Source organism: Chrysoperla carnea, chromosome 2 (assembly GCF_905475395.1).
Source record: "Chrysoperla carnea chromosome 2, inChrCarn1.1, whole genome shotgun sequence".
Classification (NCBI taxonomy): domain Eukaryota; kingdom Metazoa; phylum Arthropoda; class Insecta; order Neuroptera; family Chrysopidae; genus Chrysoperla; species Chrysoperla carnea.
The window spans coordinates 34,132,428-34,156,384 of NC_058338.1; the positions used below are offsets into that span (position 1 = coordinate 34,132,428).

The window sequence follows — 23,957 nt, forward strand, 5'->3', positions numbered from 1 at the left end:
CATAATAAAAGAATGTTTTTACTTGGTAACTAGGATGTTTTAAAACTAGAATAACATTTCTATACGATGTCATTTTCATAATTTACGTAATATATGCAGGTACCTACAACGTAACGTAATGTTTGCGAATGTGTCAGTATATTACGTTTGTTGCCTTACTTTTCTTGATAACCGACTTTTAATCCAATCATCTTAGGGTTTCACCTCGAAATCAAACGGAATAAGCTGACTTTTTGTACAACCTTTATTTTGATTGTACAATGTTGTCTCAAAAGTCACATATAGTCACGCGTGCGTGTCCTTAGATATTCAAGTTCAAAGGTTTCGAAAATCAGTTTTTTGTGAATATCTCGTTTCTTTTGCTTTCAATAGTATTAATATATTGTAGAAGACAAAAATTTTTACAAATTTTGCTTGAAACTTTTTTTTTGTATTTTGAACCGTTTTCGAAGTAGATGGCGCAGATGATACGCTCAGCTTAACTTACTTAAGTGCTGGGTCACTTTTTATAAATATAAGGTATTAAATAATTATTTAAGTAGTATTTAATAAATAATTAAGGGAAAAAACCGCATAATAGACTGGAATTCACGATTGATCCTGTCTATTATACGGTTTTTTCACTTAATTATCGATAAAATACTATTTAATTAATTATTTAATACCTTATATTTATAAATATTGACCCTGCGCTAAGGTACGTTTAGCTGAGCGCTCCATCTTCTGAGACCCCTATTTCAAAAAACGCTCCAACATATAAAAAAAGCTTTCAGACAAAAAATATCTCAGCGATACGTACCTTATCGTTTCCACCTACATTATTATTTTAGCTTACCGAGGGTTTCTTGTACGTATGACTTTGAACTATCGGTTCAAGGGAAAGGAAATATAGCAGATTTTCAAATCCTCGATGACGGGTCTTTTTATGTCACCGGCTTACCGCTTATTACTCTTTGGATTAAAAATTTTTATAATTTTTCAAAATATTTACATATTTTTAAACGGTAAAATAAGTTTATAATTTCTTAGCTTCTTTGCTATTCGAATAAACGGAGATTTACTTCTCAACTGCATAAGTGTTTTAATACTTAAAATCATAAATCTTATTCGATAAAGAAAGCTGTGGTTCAAATTTTATTTTTAATACGTTAAGCATTATTTTTTTAAAGTGTTATTATGTGAATTTTTTTTGTATTTTAAAAATGTCATTCACCATATGTTTTTAATTTGATTCGAAAATAAACTGTACGCTAGATGATGCTACTGATTTTTTTCTCTTTAACAAACTTAGTTATAAGTGCATCTTTTAAAAAACACTTTTAGGTAAATCTTTTTAAGGAACATTGTCTTTGAAACTACTGCACTTAAACCACCTATTTTAATCTAAACCAATATAATTAATCTAAAAGTTAGACCGTTCTTTTGTAAAATTACATTTTTAAATACAAAAGTTTTGATTTGATTTGATTACGATTCCAAGCTTTAATTTTAGTCATGACTACACGTCAAAAAATATTAGTCCTAATCATCAAAAAAATTATATTTATACAGAGACAAGTTCTTATGATAAGCTTGGTCATAGGGGCAGCGTTTTCCCAAATCGATTTCGCAAATGAAGAAAATTGTACCGAATGTACCATAGATAATTTCATCAACCAGTGCCAAAATATCTTTTTCCATTAATCTCACATGTCCCCAATCAAAACGTCGGAATACAAAATACAATTTCGAGGAATCGAATATATCATATTGTATTATTTTATAAAATTATAATAAAATTTATTATTCTGACTAATTATAGCAAATTAAATACGAGAGAAAAAAACATTCTGGCAACGCTCATTAAAATCTTATATTCTGCCAAAAAAATTTTACGTCTCATATAGGATTAGATACAACTTTTTCATACGAAGAAAAAAAAAATGTTTATCAAGATTATTTTATTGACGTTACGAACTTTGAACTCATTGAGGAAAATTGTAATTAGTAATTTTTTTTCGTGTAATTTGTAAAAGTATTTACATCCAATTTTCTCTAGTGCCAACCAAATACTTGTAAACATATTTATCATTAAAGTTGATAGATTAGTTTAAAATTTTAATTATTACAGTATAGCGGAAAGAAATACGGTGCCAAAGTCTATTTGTCGGTGGCTCCAAGTTATGTCACGTAATAACGTAGGAATTTTTTTTTTTTAACACAGAAAAATTATAGCCAAAAATAAAAAAATTCTGGTCTTTTATATTCTTATTGTTTGTTCCTTGCGCTTCCACCAAATTCTTCTGTCTTATTTTTATACCATGTATATATGGTATATTATAATATATATAATTAGACCATTTTCGGCTGTCTGTCCGTCTGTCTGTCAACACGATAACTCAAAAACGAAAAGAGACATTAAAATGAAATTTTTATAGCGTACTAAGGACGTAAAAAGTAAGGTCAAGTTCGTAAATGAGCAATATAGATCAATTGAGTCTTGGGTCCGTAGGGCCCATCTTGTAAACCGTTAGAGATACAACAAAAGTTTAAATGTAAAAAATGTTCCTTATAAAAAGTAAACAACTTGTTTGAATTTATAACTTACATTGAAAATTTAATATTATTGTCTTACAAATCTAAATAAATAATTATCATAATTTACATTTGAAAAATAATATTTGTGCAATTTGATTTCTTATTTTCACAATTTTTAATGCAATAAGTTTAATTAATAGTGTTTTTCAATAATATTAATTTGGCATTTTCTATAACATTAACATGTAAAGAATTGCAACTTAGCCATAACAGCCTCCTTTATCGCCAAAATTTTTCACTGGAAGCGCTGGTATCGATTTAATTGTCCCTGCCATGACTACGCACACAACGAATATTAAAATTGTCATTACCTCAATCATAATTTAATATAATAATTGAATTGTTCCTTATCCTTTTAATCTAGTTATTAATCAATTCAACATTAACCATTTTAATTAATTTAATTTTTTAATTTGAAATAAAAATTAACTATTGTTTATAAACCTGTCATTTAAAATGTCTAATAAATTTCAAGGGTACATCTAAAAATGTTTAAAAAAACGTGTGTTTAAATCTAGAAATCTAATAATAAAACTATTATCTAAACAATATTAAGAAATATCTGTTTTAGTAAAAATATTTATAAATTTTTGTTTCAGATTCAACAATTTATATCTTCGATATGTTTATTCAAAGACTGAAGAAAGAATTATAGACTTTTTAAATATAAACTATTATAAAATATAGAATTAATACACCTAAGTAAAAAAAAATCATGGACAAATTAGTATGGAACATAAAATATTATGCACGAATAAATGAAAGTGGAATAATATTTAAAATCAAATAAAAATGTAATTTTAAACGTGTTTTTTAAAGCAATATGATATTGTTTAATGATGGTTTTTATTTAATTCGAATATTTTTTATTTTACAATTAATTAAAACGGCAGCGTTTGAATCATCTGAAGATGCAACAAATTTTTATAAACATTGTAAGTATTTTTAAACTTTTTTTTAAACTAACTTAAGTATATAAAAATATATGTGATATTATAACGGAAGTTCTAGATTAATTTGACAGTCAGGGCCGTAACGAAGGAACATAGCGCCGGTGGCAAGTATTTAGGTAGCGCCTTATATATATCGGGATCAGTTCTAACGGTTATGATGAAAATTCGTATACTGATAGAGTATTTAACATAAGAGTAAAGTCAAAATGGAGGAGAGTCGCCATAATCGTGTCATTTTACTTAAAAGAGTCATTTGTACATTTAATTGAAAAACTTTTTTAATTTATTCAAATGATAGAGTATCAAATTAAAGTATTGATTTCTCTCTAAGTTTCCGAGCAAAACAAGGAACTCATTACTCCCCTAAATGATTCTGGGGTATTTTGCATAAGGAACTGATTAATCTTCAAAATCGAAATTTTGTTGATAATAAATAAAGTAAATAATACAAAGTAATACAAACAAAATTGGATTAAAATTGCAATTATTATTAATATATTCGCTGTTCATTAAAAGATATCAAAAAGTACCATATAAATACCCTACTAAATGTGGGTCATAATTTTCAAATTTGTAATCAAAATTAACCTAGCTCTAATAAGTTTCAAGAATTTGGAGTCCTGGTTCCGGAATTAAGCACATAAGTGATAACTAGCGAAAAACTGGCATCACAGCTAAAAAGAATGATCCAAAATTAGTGGGTTTCAAAAAAAATTCCAATTAGATTGGATAAAATTTGCCTGTATTATCAACAAAATCGAATTTATTAACTTCATGACGTCATCAGAATCCAAAAAATTTAACTTTGCTCTATCACATTCAAATTTTATCCAATTTTGATAAACCAAGTATGTAATCCTACTAAAATTGGGTCATATTTTTCAAATTTATGATCAAAATTAACCTAGCTCTAATTGATTACCAGAATTTGGAGGCTTACCATGACTAAGAAAACGTTTTGTTGAGAAAAGGGGGCAACCTTTCGGTTAGAGATTAGTTTTATCTACTCTCATGTGACAATCTATGTATCTCAACCAGAGGATATTTATACAACCGGTTTTCGAACTACTAAATTATCCATACATTCTGTACGAGATGAAAAGTTTGGAAACAGAATATAGGCTTAGAAAATATCACACAGACAGAGTACTTTCCGAAAAAATGTAAACAAAAGCTATTTAACAAAACATTATAATAGCAGTAACGAAAGTTAATATTATTTCAGGTTTCAAGACAAATTTTTAATCATTTAATATTCTAGTAAATGCTGTAAAAATCTTTTTATAGTAACTTGCGCTACACCTAATTTTTATTAAACTGTATTGATTTTTTTGAGACCAACATTTAATCCTTTTCGACCACAAAATAAACAAGAATCAAAATCACTAAACATTTATCAGGATTATAACAAGACAGACATTTACCTTCATCCAAAAATAGTATACTTGTAGGTAGATAAATTCATTAAATTGTCCTCTAAACGTAGCATCTATATTCAATACAGCAGATATAAGATGTATATTTTCATTTTAATTAAAAATAACAAATAAAAGAAATTGTATAAAATACAATTTTAGAGATTTTAATAAAATACATAATATATATAGGAGAATCTTGTACCTCGGAGCACAGTTGATATTTCTATGTTTCTATACCATGTATATGAAATATACCAAGGTATACTAAGTTTAATCCCAAGTTTGTAACGCTTAAAACTATTGATACTTTGAACAAAATTTTGGTATAGATGTTTAAAATCACCTAATTAGTCCATTTCCGGTTGTCTGTCGTCTGTCGTTTGTCGTTTGTCTGTCATCTGTAACCAAATTTTTAACAACACTTATTAGATTAATAGTTAATTTTACAGATTCTTATTTTTATCGAAAAACAACTAACTTTCCACAAAATTTATTTTCCTATACTATTCTTCAGACTTAAAAAAACGAAAATTCAAGCAGTTTTATTTAAAAGCTGACCTCCGACAACATCCACGTAAAAAAACCTTAATACTGTTTCTGCATTTCTCCTAAAAATGAGTCGATGCCAGTTTTTTAGTTTTATGATTTTCCATTCCGATTTCAAAATATAAGAGTAAAAGCTTTTTTAAAAATGATCCTGCATAACAATGGAAATAATACCCTCTTAAAGTATCAATATTCCTACTAGTTATTGGTAATTATCGAAAAACCATATTTATATTTTATTGATGTGTTACCCATGGTATAAGACCATAATATACAAACAAAACATCACTCACTAATTTACCTTGGATCACGCCCATCGATTGAATCATTGAAAACCTTTAAAGTTTCTCTTACAGGCATCTCTCTTTGTGAGCTTCCAGCAATACCTTCAACTACTTATTTCATTAACTCTGGTTCAATCAGAAAGGAAAATTTTTTACTTATTTCACTAAAATTTTTATTTTATTTATTTTGAATCAAAAGCACGTAGAAAACTTGGTAACAATTCCTTCTAATGATCGCCAACTCATAGATAGAAATATTTTTCTCAGAAGTTGTTCAAGATATACTCTGTGTTGCAAAAAATGCACGGATTACATATGATACTATATGTAATCGGTGCATTTTTTGCGACAGAGAGATACATTGTCTCCCAGATACAACACTTTACCTTACATTATTTGGCGACTTACCTCACAACGAACGATTTGTTCTTACTTATTATTACTCTATTACACAAATAAATAATTCCATTCATTGTTTAATACAAAATTATTTTGTTAAATTGAAAGTTTATTAACATATCTATTTTGATTTGTCTTCGAGAAATCTTTCAATAATACATCATTTTCACAGTTAATGCATTTAACATATGTATGAAAACTTGATGATATTCAAAGTAAATATTAATGTTTTTTTATCGATTCAATTTATTAAATTAAACATCATGTGACTTCCACAAATCTGTCACATTTAATTAATCCTCAATCAATCTGAGATAAATTTTATATTTTACTGAAATACTGAAATAAAAGAATCCTGAATAATAGAAGCAACTGTCATTAATATGACATACCATAAAATGGTAGACCATACATACTTGAATAATTTATAATAAATTGACTGTTGCCAAAGCTGAACAATTAATCAAATAAATAATTTTATCTACGCCCGTGAGAAAAGAAGTACTTTTCTCTTTCAGTATGCGTGGGAAAAATAGGTCATCATCGCTCTAGTGTGTTTTTGAATGCATTTCCGCACTAGGGCGGTCACAAACTTAGATTATTGATTGGGACAACATCTTAAACAAGTCTGCTAAAAATCAGAACTACCGGATTTGATGCATAAAGTTACGTCGAAAATTTTTGAAAAGCTTTATCTCAGGAAGGATTGGGTCTACAGAGTCCATTCTCGTCTCATATTGTAGAAAATTTAGTCTACTTTAAAAACGTACTGAAAAGAATTTATAAAAAAGTCCTTTAGGGTTATAATCGCAAAAATTTTCTCCGAATTTTTTGATTTTGCAATACAAAGTTGCATTCAGCGCTCGAGATCACAAACTTGGATTATTCATTAGACCAACATCATAAACAAGTCTGCAAAAAAATCGGAACGATCGGATTTGATGCAGACTACCCCGTACTTTCAAACGACAAAGTTACTGTATTAAGAGGTGTAGATAAACTTTTGTACGATATACGTGTGATAAGGCATTACTAACGTACTTTTGCTATTGTCAGACTCGTGCTACGTAGTCGTTGTGAAAATTTCGCAGGCGTACGTTAATAATGCTGTTATCCCACTAGTATCGTAAATAACTAATATAACCAATCAAATAAAGGGTGAGAGTGTAATGTAATATAAATCATGTTCTATCATACAGCCAACTTGAAGCTTGTTTAAATTAAGTTGTTAATGATCAGTATTATTAAAATCTCTTAGAGAATGTATCAAAATATCTTTATTGAACGTATAAATAAATCAATAAATTTATTTACGTCACATAAACTCGGACCTGACACACTTCTAAAAGGTTACCAATCTAAATAAAATACAAATATATTATTTTATTTTTCACAAACAAATAGATACAGGGTGTCTCAAAAACAATGCTCTACCACGTACAGTTCTGCTCAAAATAAGTCGATTTAGATCAAACTACTTCCTTATAAAGTTTCTAATTTTTGATGGCTTACTCGAAATGTTGTAGTTTTAATAGATTCTTAATTACGAAAATTTATGTTCAATTCTAGAAAATAGTATTTAATAAAAATATAAAAATAGCGTATATATAAATCTAAAAAAGAGCTCGTAATATAATATGTCCAACAACAGTTTGAACTTTAAATACAAGTTTGGCAGTTCTGATGTAAGGACAGAATATGGTCTCTAAGTAACCTTTAATAACGATCAAAAGAATATTTCGAATAGCTGAGCATAAGTTTTGCTCAAATAACTACAGGTACTAGCATTGGCACGCCATTATGTGTCAAAGAATTGATAATAATTTAATTATAGCCGGTATATATGAAATATATATTAAGTAACGCTTAATATATTACTTAATTAGTCCATTTTCGTTTGTCCGTCTGCCCACCCGTAAACACGATAACTCAAGACGAAAAGAGATATCAAGCTTAAATTTTTGTAGCGTGCTTAGCGTAAAAAGTGAGTTTGTAAACCGTTAGAGAAAGAACAAAAGTTTAAATGCAAAAAATGTTCCTTTAAAAAAACATCTTTGGTTTGAAACATTATTTCGTAAACATCATTGTTTATCCGTGAGGGCGCTAATTAGAACAAAACTTTGATGTCCATTTTATCCAAAACTATAAAAAAAAAGACAGTTGAAAATAGTTGGCAAATAGCTTCAGCAAGTGGTCTAGTGTACGATTCTCGACGAACAAAAAAAATTTTAGAAAATACTTTCGAAAATTTTCGAAATCTAAAACAAATATAGGCCGACCGATAGGGCGCCATAATTGTGTTTTTTCTAATTTATTAAAAAATAGTTTATTTTTATTTGTTTTATATAGTTTTTTTGTCACAAAACAGTGTCACCATATCAAATTTTAGTAAATTCGCGTTTTTCTTTTTAATTAAGGTAATTTGAAAAAAAAAATTTTTAGAATTTTAACTAGAAAGTCATCTAACAAACAGGACAGCATTTGTAGCACGTTGTAAAGATTTTTTAGGGAATCCTGTACATAATTGCGTACAAGACATTTTATAGCTAATGGAAGTTATAAATAATTGTACATACGTTTGCTCATACGTGTACTATACGTGTACAAATTCACATGATGCTTTTAACATTTTACAATTAGCTTTAAAATAATCTATTTTTGTATTTAAAAATAAAAATAAAATTCATAATAATTCAATCACCATTAACGATTTTCAACTATAAAAATTGTACAAATTTTTTTGAATTTGTAGCACTGACCACGCACAATTTATTTTTTGTTTAGATATATAAAAAAAATTTTTAATACTTTCCATACAAAAAGTAAAACAACCATCCAGCGAAAGCTATCACAACAAATTTACGTTGAAAAGAAGTAAAATAAATATTTTTGCTACAAAACACCAATAACTTTTACATTGCCATGATCAATATAATATATGAATTAATGGTTCGCTTAAAACAAAGAGGGATCATTTTACCCTGAGAGATCATTGTGTAGCACGTTCGCTACGTATATATTGGACCATATCGAAGTACAACTTTCGGAGTTGACTTCAAAGGTCTGAAAAATGGTTAATTTTCTTGAAATCCTTCAAACTACGCATATTAAAATTAAAATTATGAAAAATATATTTGTAGGCCTCGAAACAGACCATTACATTTTATATATCCCCTGATACACTTGCCAAAGTTTTTATTTTTTACCCCTTCAAAATTAGAATTCTATAACAACTATCCTTTACGTCTATATCAACAAACGTAGTAGATTACAACTTTTTTTACGTAGTAGATTACAACTCAATTTATTTAAATCGTGTCTATTCAAGTCGTAATTTTAGCAAATAAATCTTATGTATCTCAAACTACTTGTTAAGTAGAAAACTCATTAGCTCGAATTTTTTTGCATTTCTCTTGAGGTTCGAGTTATCGAGGTTCTACTGTATTAGTAATATCGATGATGTAATAGGTACTAATTTTATTATTATAAACTCGTAGCATAAAGAGGCACTTCAACGTAGTGGCACTTCAATCTAATGATAAAACTCTATGAAAATTTACCGACAATTAAAATCGCGTTCTAAGTATATTTAACTTATTTCCTTGTTGGAAACGTTTCTGCATACATATGACGTATGTACATAATTATTATAGAAAATTATATTTATCATGTTGAATTAATATTTTGTTGAAATAATGAAAAATAATTTATAAATCCTAGGATTTGAAGATCAAACGAATCACAATGACATGAATTAAATTTTTTGCTCTAATAAATTCATTTTCACTAATGGATAACAGGTGGAAATTTTAAAATAGCATTTGTTTTGTCTATTCAAAATTATTTAAATTTGAATCATTAATAAAAGTACAATTTTGGATTTTTTTTACCTCTCAATTTTTGCATACAAAGGCAACTTTTGGTACCATATAGAGTTTGATGATTGATACCCATCATATCATTTTTAATATAGTGATGATATACATAAAAAGAAAGTTTACAACTTGGCAGACGATAGAACGTTTAAGATCAATTTTTTTTTCGGAAAGATTTTTTTTACATTAGATTCAGAAAGTCATTTATAAAACTTGTGACCTATTTGGATTCTATAAAATCCGTGAACATTATTTTGGAATCACCAGGATGATTTTTCGTAAATGCAGCATATGACGTTAAGAAAAAAAAATTATTACTTGGAAAATAATTAACGAAATCGAAATTTTGTTACTTGAGTATTTTTGAGGTCGTTGATTGCGAATATGATGTTCGAAAATTTTCACTTGGTGACCAGGAGGACCTGGTTGTACATGTCATCACCAGGATTAACTCTAAATTGTTGTGAAATACATCAAAAATAATTACGTGCTAGTTTTCAAGGTCGTTGATCACGAATATGGTATCTAAAATACTCCTCGGTGTACCTGGAGGCGAGGATACCCTGGTTGCAGAACGCATGTCCAGGTTTTTTTTTAAAATTTGTCACAAAATCGGTACTCAGGGATTTCCGAGGTCGCTGATCTTAAATATGATGTCTAAAATATACTATTCGGGGGTACTCCTAAAGGGTGGAATAAAAGAAAGGTGCGTATCTTCAAAAATACCGTGCAAAATGTCTGGAATTTGATCGTGGAAGACGCAACAAATATCTAGAATCGTCCTGATACTGTACTGTCAAAAAAAAAACATGAATTTATCGTGCTGAATGTTTCATTCAACCAAATAGCGGCCACTTTGAACAATTACTTTGAATATTGTAGATATTATTAAATAAATGTCTTTTTTCTCCAATATTTCGGAACAATGGGATTTGTTTGCACTAATTTTCGAACTTTTTTTTGCTTATTTTGAGTTACAAAATACACATCTAAAATAATGCGTACAATTTTGAAACATCCAATATACCTAATTTTCTTTTAATTAGTCACACACACACACTTATTATACCTTTTAGTTAAAATTTGACGGCTTTTTCTATTTGAATTAAATGCATAATCACGCTTTATTGTTAACAGAAATTATGAAACAAAAACAGAGGAAATAAATAAAATTCCTCAAATTTAAAATCATAAATTCGTTTAGACAACTATTATAGTTCATTAAATATACCTACATTTATTTTTCGACAATATTCTATTTTTAAATTTTAGTTCTAATAACTGTAATAAAACAATTTATAAATCTTCTAAACAAAATAAATTCGATATTTAAATAGATCGGGCGATTTTAGTACAAAAAATTGAATGTCAGAATAAAGTCGGTCCTTTTTAATACTGATAATTTTTAATGCAGAATTTCAAATTTAACGCGGTTGTAGATTGTAGGCATAACGGGCGGCTACAAAATAGGTAATACGTATTATTAAATTTACGGAAAAAATGTTTCGAATAAAAGTTGTTTGTCCTTGTATAAAAAAAACAACGTTTTAATATAAATTTTCCGCAATAATTTTTCGTCGTAGCGATTACCAAAAAAAAAAATTATAAAGTTTCACGCCAATCAAAAATTTTTACATAACAGCCTTAACAATACAATACTTATTCAATATAATTGCTTAAAGGGGGCGACGTTTTCTTGAATGAAACGTTTTGCACGACGAATCCATGCTTCTTAGCAATTATTACAGCGTCAGACCGATTCTTTGAGATGTTACGGCTTCCACGATCCAATTTCAAAAATTTCTCACGGTTTGTACAAGAAATGTAGTGAAGAGTCGCAGCGTTAACAGCACCATCCCTTGTACATACCTGGTGTAAATTAGCCTTACCATTGGTAGGCCTGTGGTAATAGCCCATAAACTATACGTAATTCTAACAAGTGAAAACAAACAATTGACTCAGTTAATTGTTGAAATACCATGCATAGTCAGTGTTGATTTCTTTATCACATTACACATACAAACATGTGACACATACATAACTGATAATCAAGTACATATAGTACATATTATAAAATTTCCGCCTAATTGGCGCCCTCACGGGTAAACAGTGATGTTTATAGTTCGTACAAAACCAAGTGGCACCGAACAAGAGAGAGTATAGATATAAGTGCACATACATATACATCATACACTCTCTCTTACTCGGTGCCACTTGGTTTTGTACGAACTATACGAAAAAATGTTTTAAACAAAAGTTGTTTAATTTTTGATAACATTTTTTATATTTAAACTTTTGTTCTATCTCTAACGGTTTACAAGATGGGTCCTACGGACCCAAGACCCAATTGACCTATGATGCTCATTTACGAACTTGAGCTCACTTTTTATTTCCTGAGTACGCTGTAAAAGTTTCAGCTCGATATCTTTTTTCGTTTTTGAATTATCGTGTCCACAGACGGACGGACGGACGGACAACCGGAAATGGACTAATTAGGTGATTTTATGAACACCTATGACAAAATTTTTTTCCTAGCATCATTATTTTTAAGCGTTACAAACTTGGGACTAAACTTAATATATTATGTATATTTCATATATACATGGTATAAAAATATATTATTAGATCATTTTGGAATGCTAAAATTTATGAGCCAAATTCATTCAAGCATTATCTATATAAGACAGTCCTTAAATTTTTGTTTTTAATATAAAAAAGTAACCAAAATAGAATAAATATATTTTCGAGACCATTATAAACTTAAGATAAAATTGCATTCCTTTGTGGAAAGAATTTAATAATCCCCTTCTTAACTTAATGTTAATTACTCTCAAAAAAAAAATTAACAAAACAATTACATTTTTAAATAAAACCATTTAAATGAAAATTTTTAAGAATTTTTTTTAGAAGAATTTCAAGGTTTGTTGTTAGTAATTTTAGTATAAATAGAGGGAGTAAGAGGTACATGTGAATTAGTGAAAGTAAAAATAAATATTTTGTGACTGAGACAAATGTAGATATTCGTATAAATAAATACACAAACAGAAAACGTTGTGATTTAACGACGAATGCTTTTATTTATTTCGTTTTAATACGTTTGGTGAGGGATACTGTAGCATATAAGTCATAAACCCTTCTAAATTTACCACACAACATTCCAATTTTATACTTTTGAATGTATTTTATAACGGGTGTCTCAAAATTTAAAGTAAAGCTTTTTAACATGCATAAACCTTTTACAGGCTTAAACCGCATGAATGAAATATATTTGACTTTTTGATGGGGTTTCCACACACGTTGCAGATGTCTGAATGATTTAAAATTATTAAAACTTATTAAAGACCCTACGATAATTATGCACTTGAAAGAAACGAATGCCAGTCATTTAAATAGGATTTTGAAGTAGAATTTGATCTTAAGGTTATAATATAGAAAAAAATTACAAAAATCGGGTTCATTTGACGACTGGTCGACTAGTTTTTGAGATACGGACTAAAATCGATCCAAATATTGTGATATCTCAGAAACTATGCATCCAATCATAAAATTAACCTGATTTTTATACTTTTTGGATCAAAATTACCCCTTCCACCGAGTTTCGTCAAATTCCAAAACAAAAAGTTTTTTTTCGATTTCTTCGATTTTAACAAAGGGGTACCCCTTAAAAAAATTGCTAAAAAGTCGAAAAATTTTTTTTTGTCCAATTTCGATAAAACTCAGTATATAAAGTAATTTTGACCCAAAAATTACAAAAATCGGGTTCATTTGACGACTGGTGGAATAGTTTTTGGGATACAGACTAAAATCGATCCAAATATTGCGATATCTCAGAAACTATGCATCCAATCATTAAATTAACCTGATTTTTATTATTTTTGGATCAAAATTACCTCTTCCACCGAGTTTCGTCAAAAAATTGCAAAAAAGTCGAGAAATTTTTTTTATTTCCAATTTCGATAAAACTCAGTATATAAGGTAATTTTGACCCAAAAATTACAAAAATCGGGTTCATTTGACGACTGGTGGAATAGTTTTTGAGATACCGACTAAAATCGATCCAAATATTGCGATATCTCAGAAACTATGCATCAAATCATTAAATTAACCTGATTTTTATACTTTTTGGATCAAAATTACCCCATCCACCGAGTTTCGTCAAATTCCAAAGCAAATTTTTTTTTCCGATTTCCTCGATTTTATTAAAGGGGTATCCCTTAAAAAAATTGCAAAAAAGTCGAAAAATTTTTTTTATTTCCAATTTCGATAAAACTCAGTATATAAGGTAATTTTGACCCCAAAAAGTACAAAAATCAGGTGCATTTGACGACTGGTAGAATAGTTTTTGAGATACCGACTAAAATCGATCCAAATATTGCGATATCTCAGAAACTATGCATCCAATCATTAAATTAACCTGATTTTTATACATTTTGGATCAATATTACCCCATCCACCGAGTTTCGTCAAATTCCAAAGCAAAATTTTTTTTCCGATTTCCTCGATTTTATTAAAAGGGGGGGGGGGATCTATATATATATATAGATTTCAATATATTAGTCGGTATTGTATGTGTTTATTTTAGGATACTCTGTAAATACTATGAAAAAGTATAAAACTAGAATTTATTTATATATAAAAAATCGATTTTAACATTTCACCGAATATTTACATTTGGAGGTCCCCTGATACCTATTAAAATATTATTTATCGCCATTGATACATAGATAATACATCCTAAGAAATAAAGAACGGGTGTAAAGACTCTTAACCTGCCTCTGCATTGGTTTAACTTTTTGTAACACTCGGTATATTGTTACAAAGTTTTTTCTATTAATATCGCCATAATTTAAAAAAATGTTTAGGAATATAAGTAATGATTTAGGATTCATGTTTTGGCATATTATTATTTAATATTTCCTCTGTCCATATTAATTTTCATTAGATTTGTATGTTAGAAACACAAATTTGTTTTCCCTGTAGTGCATTAAGCCGTGGCTTTGTTATGTGACAAACATTCGTCAAATAGAAAATATCGAACAAATGTATCCAAATAGCATAATACCAATGAGTACCCAGGGACCCAATTAACCTATGCTGCCCAATCACGTTTCAAATGGTTAAACAGCTCCAAATGGTTCATGGAGTAGTGGCCGGAAATGCGCCAACCCTTTTTCGGTATCCCAACGGACCCTATGGTCTAAGTGTGTCCCACCCCAGGACAGCTACTCTAACCTAACCTAAGGGTTTACAAGATTGGTCTAACGGACCCAAGACCCAATTGACCTATATTGCTCATTTACGAACTTAGCCTGACTTTTTATGTCGGAACACGATATAAAAATTTCAGCTTGATATCTCTTTTCGTTTTTGAGTTATCGTGTTGAAAGAAAAACGGACCGAAAATCTGAAATAGAATAATTAGGTGATTTTATGAACATCTTTACTAAAAATTAAATCATATATTAAGTTCGTAGTATCAATATTTTTAAGCGTTACAACTTTGGGTCTAAACTTAGTATACTTTGATATATATTTTATATATAATATACAGGGTATAGAAAGGGAGGAAGAATTTGATAAGTTAATACTCCCAAATGGCACACCTTTGAATCTATTTCAGCTTACATACCGATTTTCAACCCTTTGGTGAAGCTGTGGATGTGTGCAAAGGCTTTAAAACCGCGAAACCATAATGTTAATACCCTCAAAAAGCACATCTTTGATACTAGACGAATCTGGGGGAATCAACCCAGCCATATCCATCTCCAGACATCCCCAAAACCCTATAAATAAATCATGTTTTAGAGATCCTGAAACGGATTTAAAGCACAACCCTACCTTCCTTGTTAAACTCCGATACAGTGCGTAAGTCTATATTTTCGGGGGTAATATTACTAAAAATATGAACATTTCCAAATGAATTTTTAGTGATTTAAATCATACCATTTACATTTTGAAATAACAATCTTTCAACGGATATATAAAATTGGAATACCTAAATACATTTTTCTAATTAAGTATAAGTTCGTATTATAAATTTACAAATGACTTATAATATATTGTTCTGCACCATTTAAGATATTTACCATTAACTTAACAAGCCTTGATGTTGATGTCGCTGATTATTTTATTTTTATTACAGTACCAGCCCAAGTTGTATGGGCCGTATTAGACAAGAATGTGGATTTACCATGTGATGTGACACCACCAACACCCCAAGATAGTGTTGCTATGGTTTTATGGTTTAAAGGTGAATCAGGAATACCTTTATACAGGTAAACTTTTTTGTAGTAAAATTTAGATTATTTTATTTATACCCTTCACTTTGCTGAGGAAATTTCAACTTTAAAAACAAAGACTACCGTGTTATAGCCCTCACGTTCTACTCATGTGCTTATGTGGAGGGGGAGGGGGGATTAAACCAATTCTTACGTAAGATTTTATGAGTTGAAATTTAATACTACCAAAAAATTTCAGATTTACCTATCGCCTTCTAGACCAAAAAGTACTGGATTTAAGATTTAGATTTACGTAAATACTTTTAATTATAGTTTACATACTATAACTTCGATTAAGTTACGGTAGAATTCCGTTAGATATATCTATACAGCGGACCTATTTATATATACTTTCTTTAGGAACTATGATAATAGAATATTAGGATACCAAAAAAAAGAATATGGTCAATTAATTCGTTCCTCCCCTGGTTTCAATTGTAAAAAATTTTTCAAAACACTTCAATAATATGTTAAAGTATGTTTTAACAATTAATTTCTCTCTTTTCAGTTTAGATTGTAGAGGTGGGCCAATAGAAAATGGAACACATTGGGCAACCAGTGATAATTTAGGTACCCGTAGTTTCTTTGTAACAGGAACTGCACCGTCAAAAGCTCATTTACATATACGAAACATTGAATTAAGTGATGAAGGTATATTCCGATGTCGAGTTGATTTTTTTAGTTCACCTACAAGAAATTTTCGATTAAATTTAACTTTAGTTGGTAAGAATTTTCACAATTAATAAATTTCATACACTTGTATATTTCAAAATCGTATTATTTCAGTTCCACCATCTGAACCGAAAATTTTTGATGGTCAAGGGCATGAAGTATTAAATTTAGCCGGTCCATTTTTGGAAGGATATGATTTATTTTTATCATGCCAAGTGAAAGGTGGACGACCACATCCCACGCTAATGTGGTATGAAGGTGATAATATTTTAGATGGTGTTATCGACACAAGTATTGATTCATACACAACTGTAAATCAATTAACTATCAGGAAAGTTTCAAGAAAAATGAATAATGCACGTTTTATTTGTAAAGCCCAATCTTCATTTGACAGTCCGCCAATCACACGAGAAGTTATGGTTGCTGTTTATTGTAAGTACAGTAAAACTCCACAGAAATCTATCTATTTTTATTTGATCTAGAGTGCCCGTTCCCATATATTACCGTTGATAATGATAGCTCGCTGCCTCTATGAAAATTTTTCATCCCCGGGCAAGCTTAAAATAGTTTGGTACTTGTTTGGTTTAAACCGCATCATAAGGGTTTCCATAATTGAAACTGTACAATTCCCTAGTTGTGGCATTAAAGAATATTTTTAAGTTGGAAAACCGAAACATTTTTTTATTGCGTGCTTCTATAATTTTGCACACTTTGTTACTCACTTCAGTGTAAGATAGGGCATTATTTCTAAAAAAAGTCTGTCTACTTATATAACCTATATGAAAAATTATCCAATCGTGATGCCTGAAAAATTATGCTTTACGATTTAAAGTTTTTCTCAAAAATCAACTTGTAAAACCAAAACGTATTTATTGTCGCCTATTACAAGAAATGGTTTCTTATACCAAAGAATACTTAAGTATTCTGTATTCTTTGCTTATACTACCCTTATTTATTTATTTCACTTTACAAGTATATGAATGATTTTATATTTGCAGTAAAACCTGATTATGTTAAATTAATATTACCATCACAACTCTTATCAGTACAAAAAACACATTTATTGAAATGTGAAACTTCTGGCTCATTTCCTCCAGCCATTATAACATGGTTTCTAGATGGAGAGCCAATTACCAATGCTACCTCAACTGTAAGTATGATATTGTAATAAAAGATCCGTAGATATTCGTAGTACCATGCCATCAAAATTTTGGAGCACGAAGCTGAATATAAAAATTTTAAATGAAAATTATCCAACGACGAAACTATTAATTTCATTTTTATTGAAAATTTGATTTACTGTTTCTAATTAGATCATTTTTTAATAATGCATGGATGCCAACCGCTTATCTCGATATTGGAAACAATTTCACATCTCAGAGAATTTATTGCTCTATTATCGAAAAGTGGGATAATTTACTTACTACTAATAATACCGCTACGGATCTTTCAAATTGAAGTTTTGTAAATCTTGCAAAAAATTTGACGAATTTCCTATTTATAAACTTTGCTTTTAGAAAAAACAACATGGAAATGTTACTATAAGCGTTTTAAATTTAAGAGTAGTTATTTCTGATGATAACAAAGAAATTATTTGCCGAGCAGCGAATCCACACATTCCAGATGGATTTGTTGAAGAACATAAAACATTACACGTAGCCTGTGAGTATTATTTTTATTGATTTGAGCAATAATAGTAATTTTTAAATAAATATACTATAGCATTGATGTTCCTATTACCAAGACTTGAGGCTTCGTTTGGTTGGTGACGATTTATGACAACTGTGAAACTATAAGATTCTCTAAAGGCTCAGCTCGAGGCGCCGAATGTACATACTTTTTCTGTTAAACTTATCATAGTTCGTTGTTCAGTACCATATACAAATACTCAGCGCCTGTGGAAACTAGTAACACGAACTACTTTTGTACTCGTAACACTAAAAACTTTTAAGTATTGGGATCTAATTTAATCAGATTCATCTTGCGGAGAAAATATTGTCGTATATTTAGGAACAATTTTCAACAAATCGAATAAATTTATCAAATTTTTAGATCCTCCAGCTGTATATATAGTTGCTGGGCCAGGTATCGATTCTACAAGTTTACATGAAGGTTCTGAAATAAACCTTACATGTGAAGCTCATGCAAATCCGAAACCACATAAATATAATTGGTTCCATGGCGTGAGTATATCCTAAACATTAAAATGCGTATAATCCTAGAAAAATGTTATTTCTAAAATGGATGATATTTTCAGGACCAACTACTTCAGTATAATGAAGTAGAAGGTATCATTCCAGTCGATAAAACACTGGTATTACGAAAGTTAGGACGACAGTCTAGTGGTGAATATCGATGCGATGCTGTAAACAGTGAAGGCGAAACAAGAAGTGTTCCATTTAAAATTAAAGTTTTATGTGAGTTATATTTATACTGCTTATTCTTTAAACAGTGTAAAATAGGTGGCAGAAACCAAATTAGTTAGAAAAATGATTTTCTTGGCTTAATACAAGAAAAACATTTCTTGCGCCAAAAAATTTTTCATGCTATAAGTAAATTTCCATCGCTCCATAAATTTTTTTCTTCCTGCTTATTCTCGATTTGGATTAATTACTGGTTCACTATTTAATTGAAGTTTGTAAGAAATTTGTATTCTAGATTTATATCATTTATGTTTACGTTATATTACCTATACTTTTTAATATTAAATAGTAATATTATAAAGTTGGTAAATTTTCTACTTCTAGAGGTACATCTGTTCTACTCTTACACCGAATAGACTCTGAATCTGCAGTTCTCTATCCTAAATAATTTACAAAAAATGAAAAGTCCTGAAAAATATGCTTATTAAATATTCTAATTTAAATTATTTTTAGATAAACCACGATGTCGACCTGGCTATGCAATTAAAGAAATAGGAGCATTTGAAAATAATGCACTAATTGCACATTGTGAAGTCGAGGCATCACCTAGTATAGTGAAATTCTACTGGACATACAATAATTCACAAGGCAATTTCCTTCCAGTACAAGGTTCACGAACTGTATCAAATGGGCTTGTGAGTTTATTATATTTCACACCATCGAATGAAAAAGATTACGGAACTTTAGCGTGCTGGGCAACAAATTCAGTTGGAAATCAAGAAGTTCCATGTTATTTTCATATCAAACAAGCGCGTACGTAATACAATTTTAAACTACGTTTATGCATACTAAATATAACGAGTTCCCATGCATTATAGGTCCTCCAAGTCCACCGCAAAATTGTCAAATTCGTTATCTTGAACAGATAAGTGTCGAAATTACGTGTACACCAGGCGAAGATGGTGGTATAACACAACGATTTTCTTTGGAAGTTCTTGAAGATAGCGCTAAACTTGATTTTACGCATGATCGAGCTGTAAATGATCAAGCGACGAAGTAAGTCCAGATTTGGTGATTCTAATAATTATTTTACGAATTTTTTTTACGAAAATAAGTTGAAATTTTTATTTTTCAGTTTAGTATCCCATTCACCAAGACTGTTTCGTGTTGTTGAAAACCAACCAGTATTCTATCTACATAATTTAGATCCGGGTCATGAATATAAATTAGTAATACATTCAATAAATTCGCGTGGACTAAGTGATCCACCAGTTGTTATTGACGGTGTTAAAATTCAACAAATGCTACAAAAACTTGAAGACACAGGTAATTGCAACTTATTGATATCTACTATTGATATCTACTGTATAGAAAAATTGTAATCTTTGTTTATTTTGCAGACATTTCAAAATTTCAAAATAATATTGAAAATGTAAGCCCAGTGGCTGACAAAGAGGATATACCAAAACTGTATTTAATAATAATTAGTGCAAGTATTTTATCAATTATAATAATTACAACGGTAGTATCAATATTAGTTTGTGCGTGCAAAAAAACAAACAATAGACAATCCGATAAAGGAATGGATTTAGCAGTAGTACGCCGTCGCCGAGAACCCAGTGATGATGGTGGTTTTGGTGACAGTTTTCGACGACATTCAGAAATGTTTACACGTAGTGCTAGTATTGAACAAAGTGTTCCAATCTCACGTAGAATATCACAACATTTAGTCATAGGTAAGCATGGTACCTTTCGATATTAGAGTACTACAATGATAGTACTAAATTTCTTAAATTTTTTTGTAAACAAAGAGAAAGCATTTTAAAATAAATTATGTACAGTATTTATAAAATTATTTTCTTTCGATTTTATTATTTACCTAAGAGTGGCAAAATTTTATTTAAAATAATTATTCTCTGTAGATTATTAGGAAAAAAAGGACTGACAATTACAACGGCGGAATATTTTTTTTTAATCGGATGGTAAATTTTCTAGATATTTTTAAATCAAAATTTGCTATTGACGTAAAATGTTTGTACAAAATTTTCTGAAACATTAACCAAAAATTATATTAATTATTTTGCTAAATTAAATCCTTAAAAAATTTGGATATAGACTAACAAATTCTTTAATAAACCAAGAAAATTTATTGCATTTCTATAGATTTAGTAAATCAGGCGGTATATTCTTAACGTATAAGAACAGATCTTAAACAAATAAAATTTACAAAATTTAAAAAACCCTCGGCAAATGCGGTTTTTTTCTTTGTATCCATAACCCCTAGTTTTGTCTCTCCAAACTGAACCAAACATACTTAAGAATTACACACACACATACATAGCAATATCTCATTTTTTGATATAATAATTTTACGGATTTTCAAAATACCGATGACCATCATATGATTTGGAACAAGGGTAAAAATGCGCTTTAACTTTTAATGGAAGGTTGGAAATTTTAAAGAGTAAACAGCACTGAAATTACTGAAAATCTTCTGAAATTTCTAGCTTTTGCTACTCATCTTTGGAGCTATTAGCAAAAGCTAATTTCATTTATTTTCCATATCAAGAGTAGTGTCAAAGACATCGGGGAGACAAAAATTAAATGAACTAGTTAAAAAAAAAATTACAAAAAGGAAATGGGTCCTAATCTAACAGAAGTTCTAAGGCAAAATCACAAACTATCCACATGCTCGCAGTCTAGGAGATCGAGTTTGATCCCTACCTACTTTCAATAAAAAAAAAATCTAAAATCCAGTCGTCTAAAAATTTTTTTCATGAAATTGGCTATTGTACCATAATAAATATTATGATTAATTTATTTATCTATAAAAATTTTGACCATGTTGAGTTACAGTTTCGGTAACTAATATTATTAGGGACTAATTATTTATTGGGAAAAGTATTCGCGTTTCAATTCTTCCACTATCAAAAGTTCTCGAGAATCTTCTACTAACAATCAACTACATAACGGCACATTGTATCTCTCTCAAGATGAATTAGCAGCTTATCCTAAATCTATTACAATGGAAGAGAAGAGTAGAGTTCTTAGAAAGCGTCATTTAAAATCATTATTTAATTCTTCATTACAATGGAAATTATTCTGTTCGTTTTCTTAATTTCAGAAAAATACATCCTCACATAAAGATTGTTGATAATTTTCGAAAATTAACTTTCAATTCAAATAAAGTCTGTTTTCTGTTAAATTTATTGTAATGTATTTAAGAATTAAAATATCAATAATAAATGAAAAAATTTTGTCGAATTAAATTCACATTTTTAATAATTTCATGTCAAGATTTTACAACACAATTTCAAGTATGCCTGTAAATATATTTTGAAAATAGTTCCTAAATATATTTTTTTAAATTTGATTAAGTTCATTAATTTTTAATTTAATTAATATCAAATTTGTGTTTTTTTTTTTGTGTTTTCTAGTAGCACCACTTTGCCTTTAATTTTGTTTTAGGAAAGCTTTTTCTTTTATTAACATTTGAATTTTATTTTGCTTTAATAGCTACAACAGAAATCGATGTTCATATAATTAATTTATAATTAAATTCTAAATTAAGTCCTATCCTCCTCTCTTCAAATATTTAAAATATCCTGCCAATCATTTTTTTAAGTGTTTATAAACGTTGGATTTAGAAACTAAATATTTCCAAAATATTAATAATTATTTATAGTATTAGTTAGTTATTCGAGAGAAATAGAATAGTTTCTATAGAATTTTAACTTTAATTTACGTATTTTATAATTTCATAGTGTGATCTGGAAAATGATTACAAAATTTTTGATTCTCATCAGAATCAAAGGCGTGTGAAAAATTTCAAACCTGTAGCTCAGTCAAACTATATACACTAGCGTTTTGTAAGAAACAAATTTATGCTTATCCTCGATCTCTTGTTTTTTCCACACATATCTCTGTTTCAAATAATACTGTCTTAAGATTTTCCATCCATATAAAATTTTCCTTCCATTTCCAATAACTGATCCAGAGAAACCTACCTCTCTATTTCACTTCCAAGACAGTAATTTTTGTTATAAAATTTCCATTGTACATAAACCAATAAGTCATTGTGAATTGTATTTTTTATAAAAAAAATTTCTGTTGTGGCTACAAATTAAAGCTTTTTCACCTTTTTTCTATACGAAACTGATACTATATTATTTTCTTTAATTTTCAGATCATCCTGACCTCATTCTACACTAAAATAATCTATATTTTATAATTCTTCTGGTTTTATCTTTAAACTGATCAGTATTTAATGAAAATATTTTCTTCTTTTTTTTAAATAAACGTACAATTTTTTTTTTATTCAATTAGTTTTATTTTGCATTTAAGAATCCAATAAAATTCCAGTAGGTAATATTTTATCTTACAACATAAAATTTATAACAGTATTTGTTTTTAACTCAATAATTATAACAATGACTAGTAATACCCTATTGATAATAATTGTAAAAAAATAATACACATTCAACCATTTTATACAATAATTATTATATAATTCAAGAGCCTATAATAGTCAGGTTGAACTTCTAAAGATTTAGATTTGCTAGTTCCACTCTCGGCATATTATAGTTTTTCTG

General features: G+C 28.9%; 1 protein-coding gene across 2 annotated transcripts; it reads left to right on the top strand.

Moving 5' to 3' along the window:
• The first annotated feature begins 3,340 nt into the window (after positions 1-3,340).
• On the top strand, positions 3,341-23,617 carry LOC123291661 (hemicentin-1). 2 transcript variants are annotated; one of them, XM_044872023.1, is made up of 13 exons: positions 3,341-3,512; positions 16,195-16,327; positions 16,839-17,053; positions 17,117-17,434; positions 18,001-18,152; positions 18,520-18,664; positions 19,055-19,185; positions 19,260-19,419; positions 19,879-20,178; positions 20,244-20,421; positions 20,501-20,691; positions 20,766-21,101; positions 23,552-23,617. In XM_044872023.1, exons 1-13 carry the CDS (start codon positions 3,401-3,403, stop codon positions 23,575-23,577), a joined length of 2,397 nt encoding a protein of 798 aa, XP_044727958.1. In that variant the 5' UTR covers positions 3,341-3,400; the 3' UTR covers positions 23,578-23,617. The 2 variants fall into 2 exon arrangements, with proteins under 2 accessions (XP_044727958.1, XP_044727959.1); XM_044872024.1 differs by lacking the exon at positions 23,552-23,617 and adding an exon at positions 22,490-22,518.
• Positions 23,618-23,957: the final 340 nt, after the last annotated feature.

What these genes read in the sequence shown, in the direction of transcription:
- LOC123291661 (XM_044872023.1), top strand. Translation starts at nt 3,401, where the DNA reads ATGATATTGTTTAATGATGGTTTTTATTTAATTCGAATATTTTTTATT. An exon ending in TTACCAATGCTACCTCAACT is followed by an intron (nt 18,153 to 18,519) that starts GTAAGTATGATA and finishes CTTTGCTTTTAG; the next exon opens with AAAAAACAACATGGAAATGT. An exon ending in TAAAACATTACACGTAGCCT is followed by an intron (nt 18,665 to 19,054) that starts GTGAGTATTATT and finishes TCAAATTTTTAG; the next exon opens with ATCCTCCAGCTGTATATATA.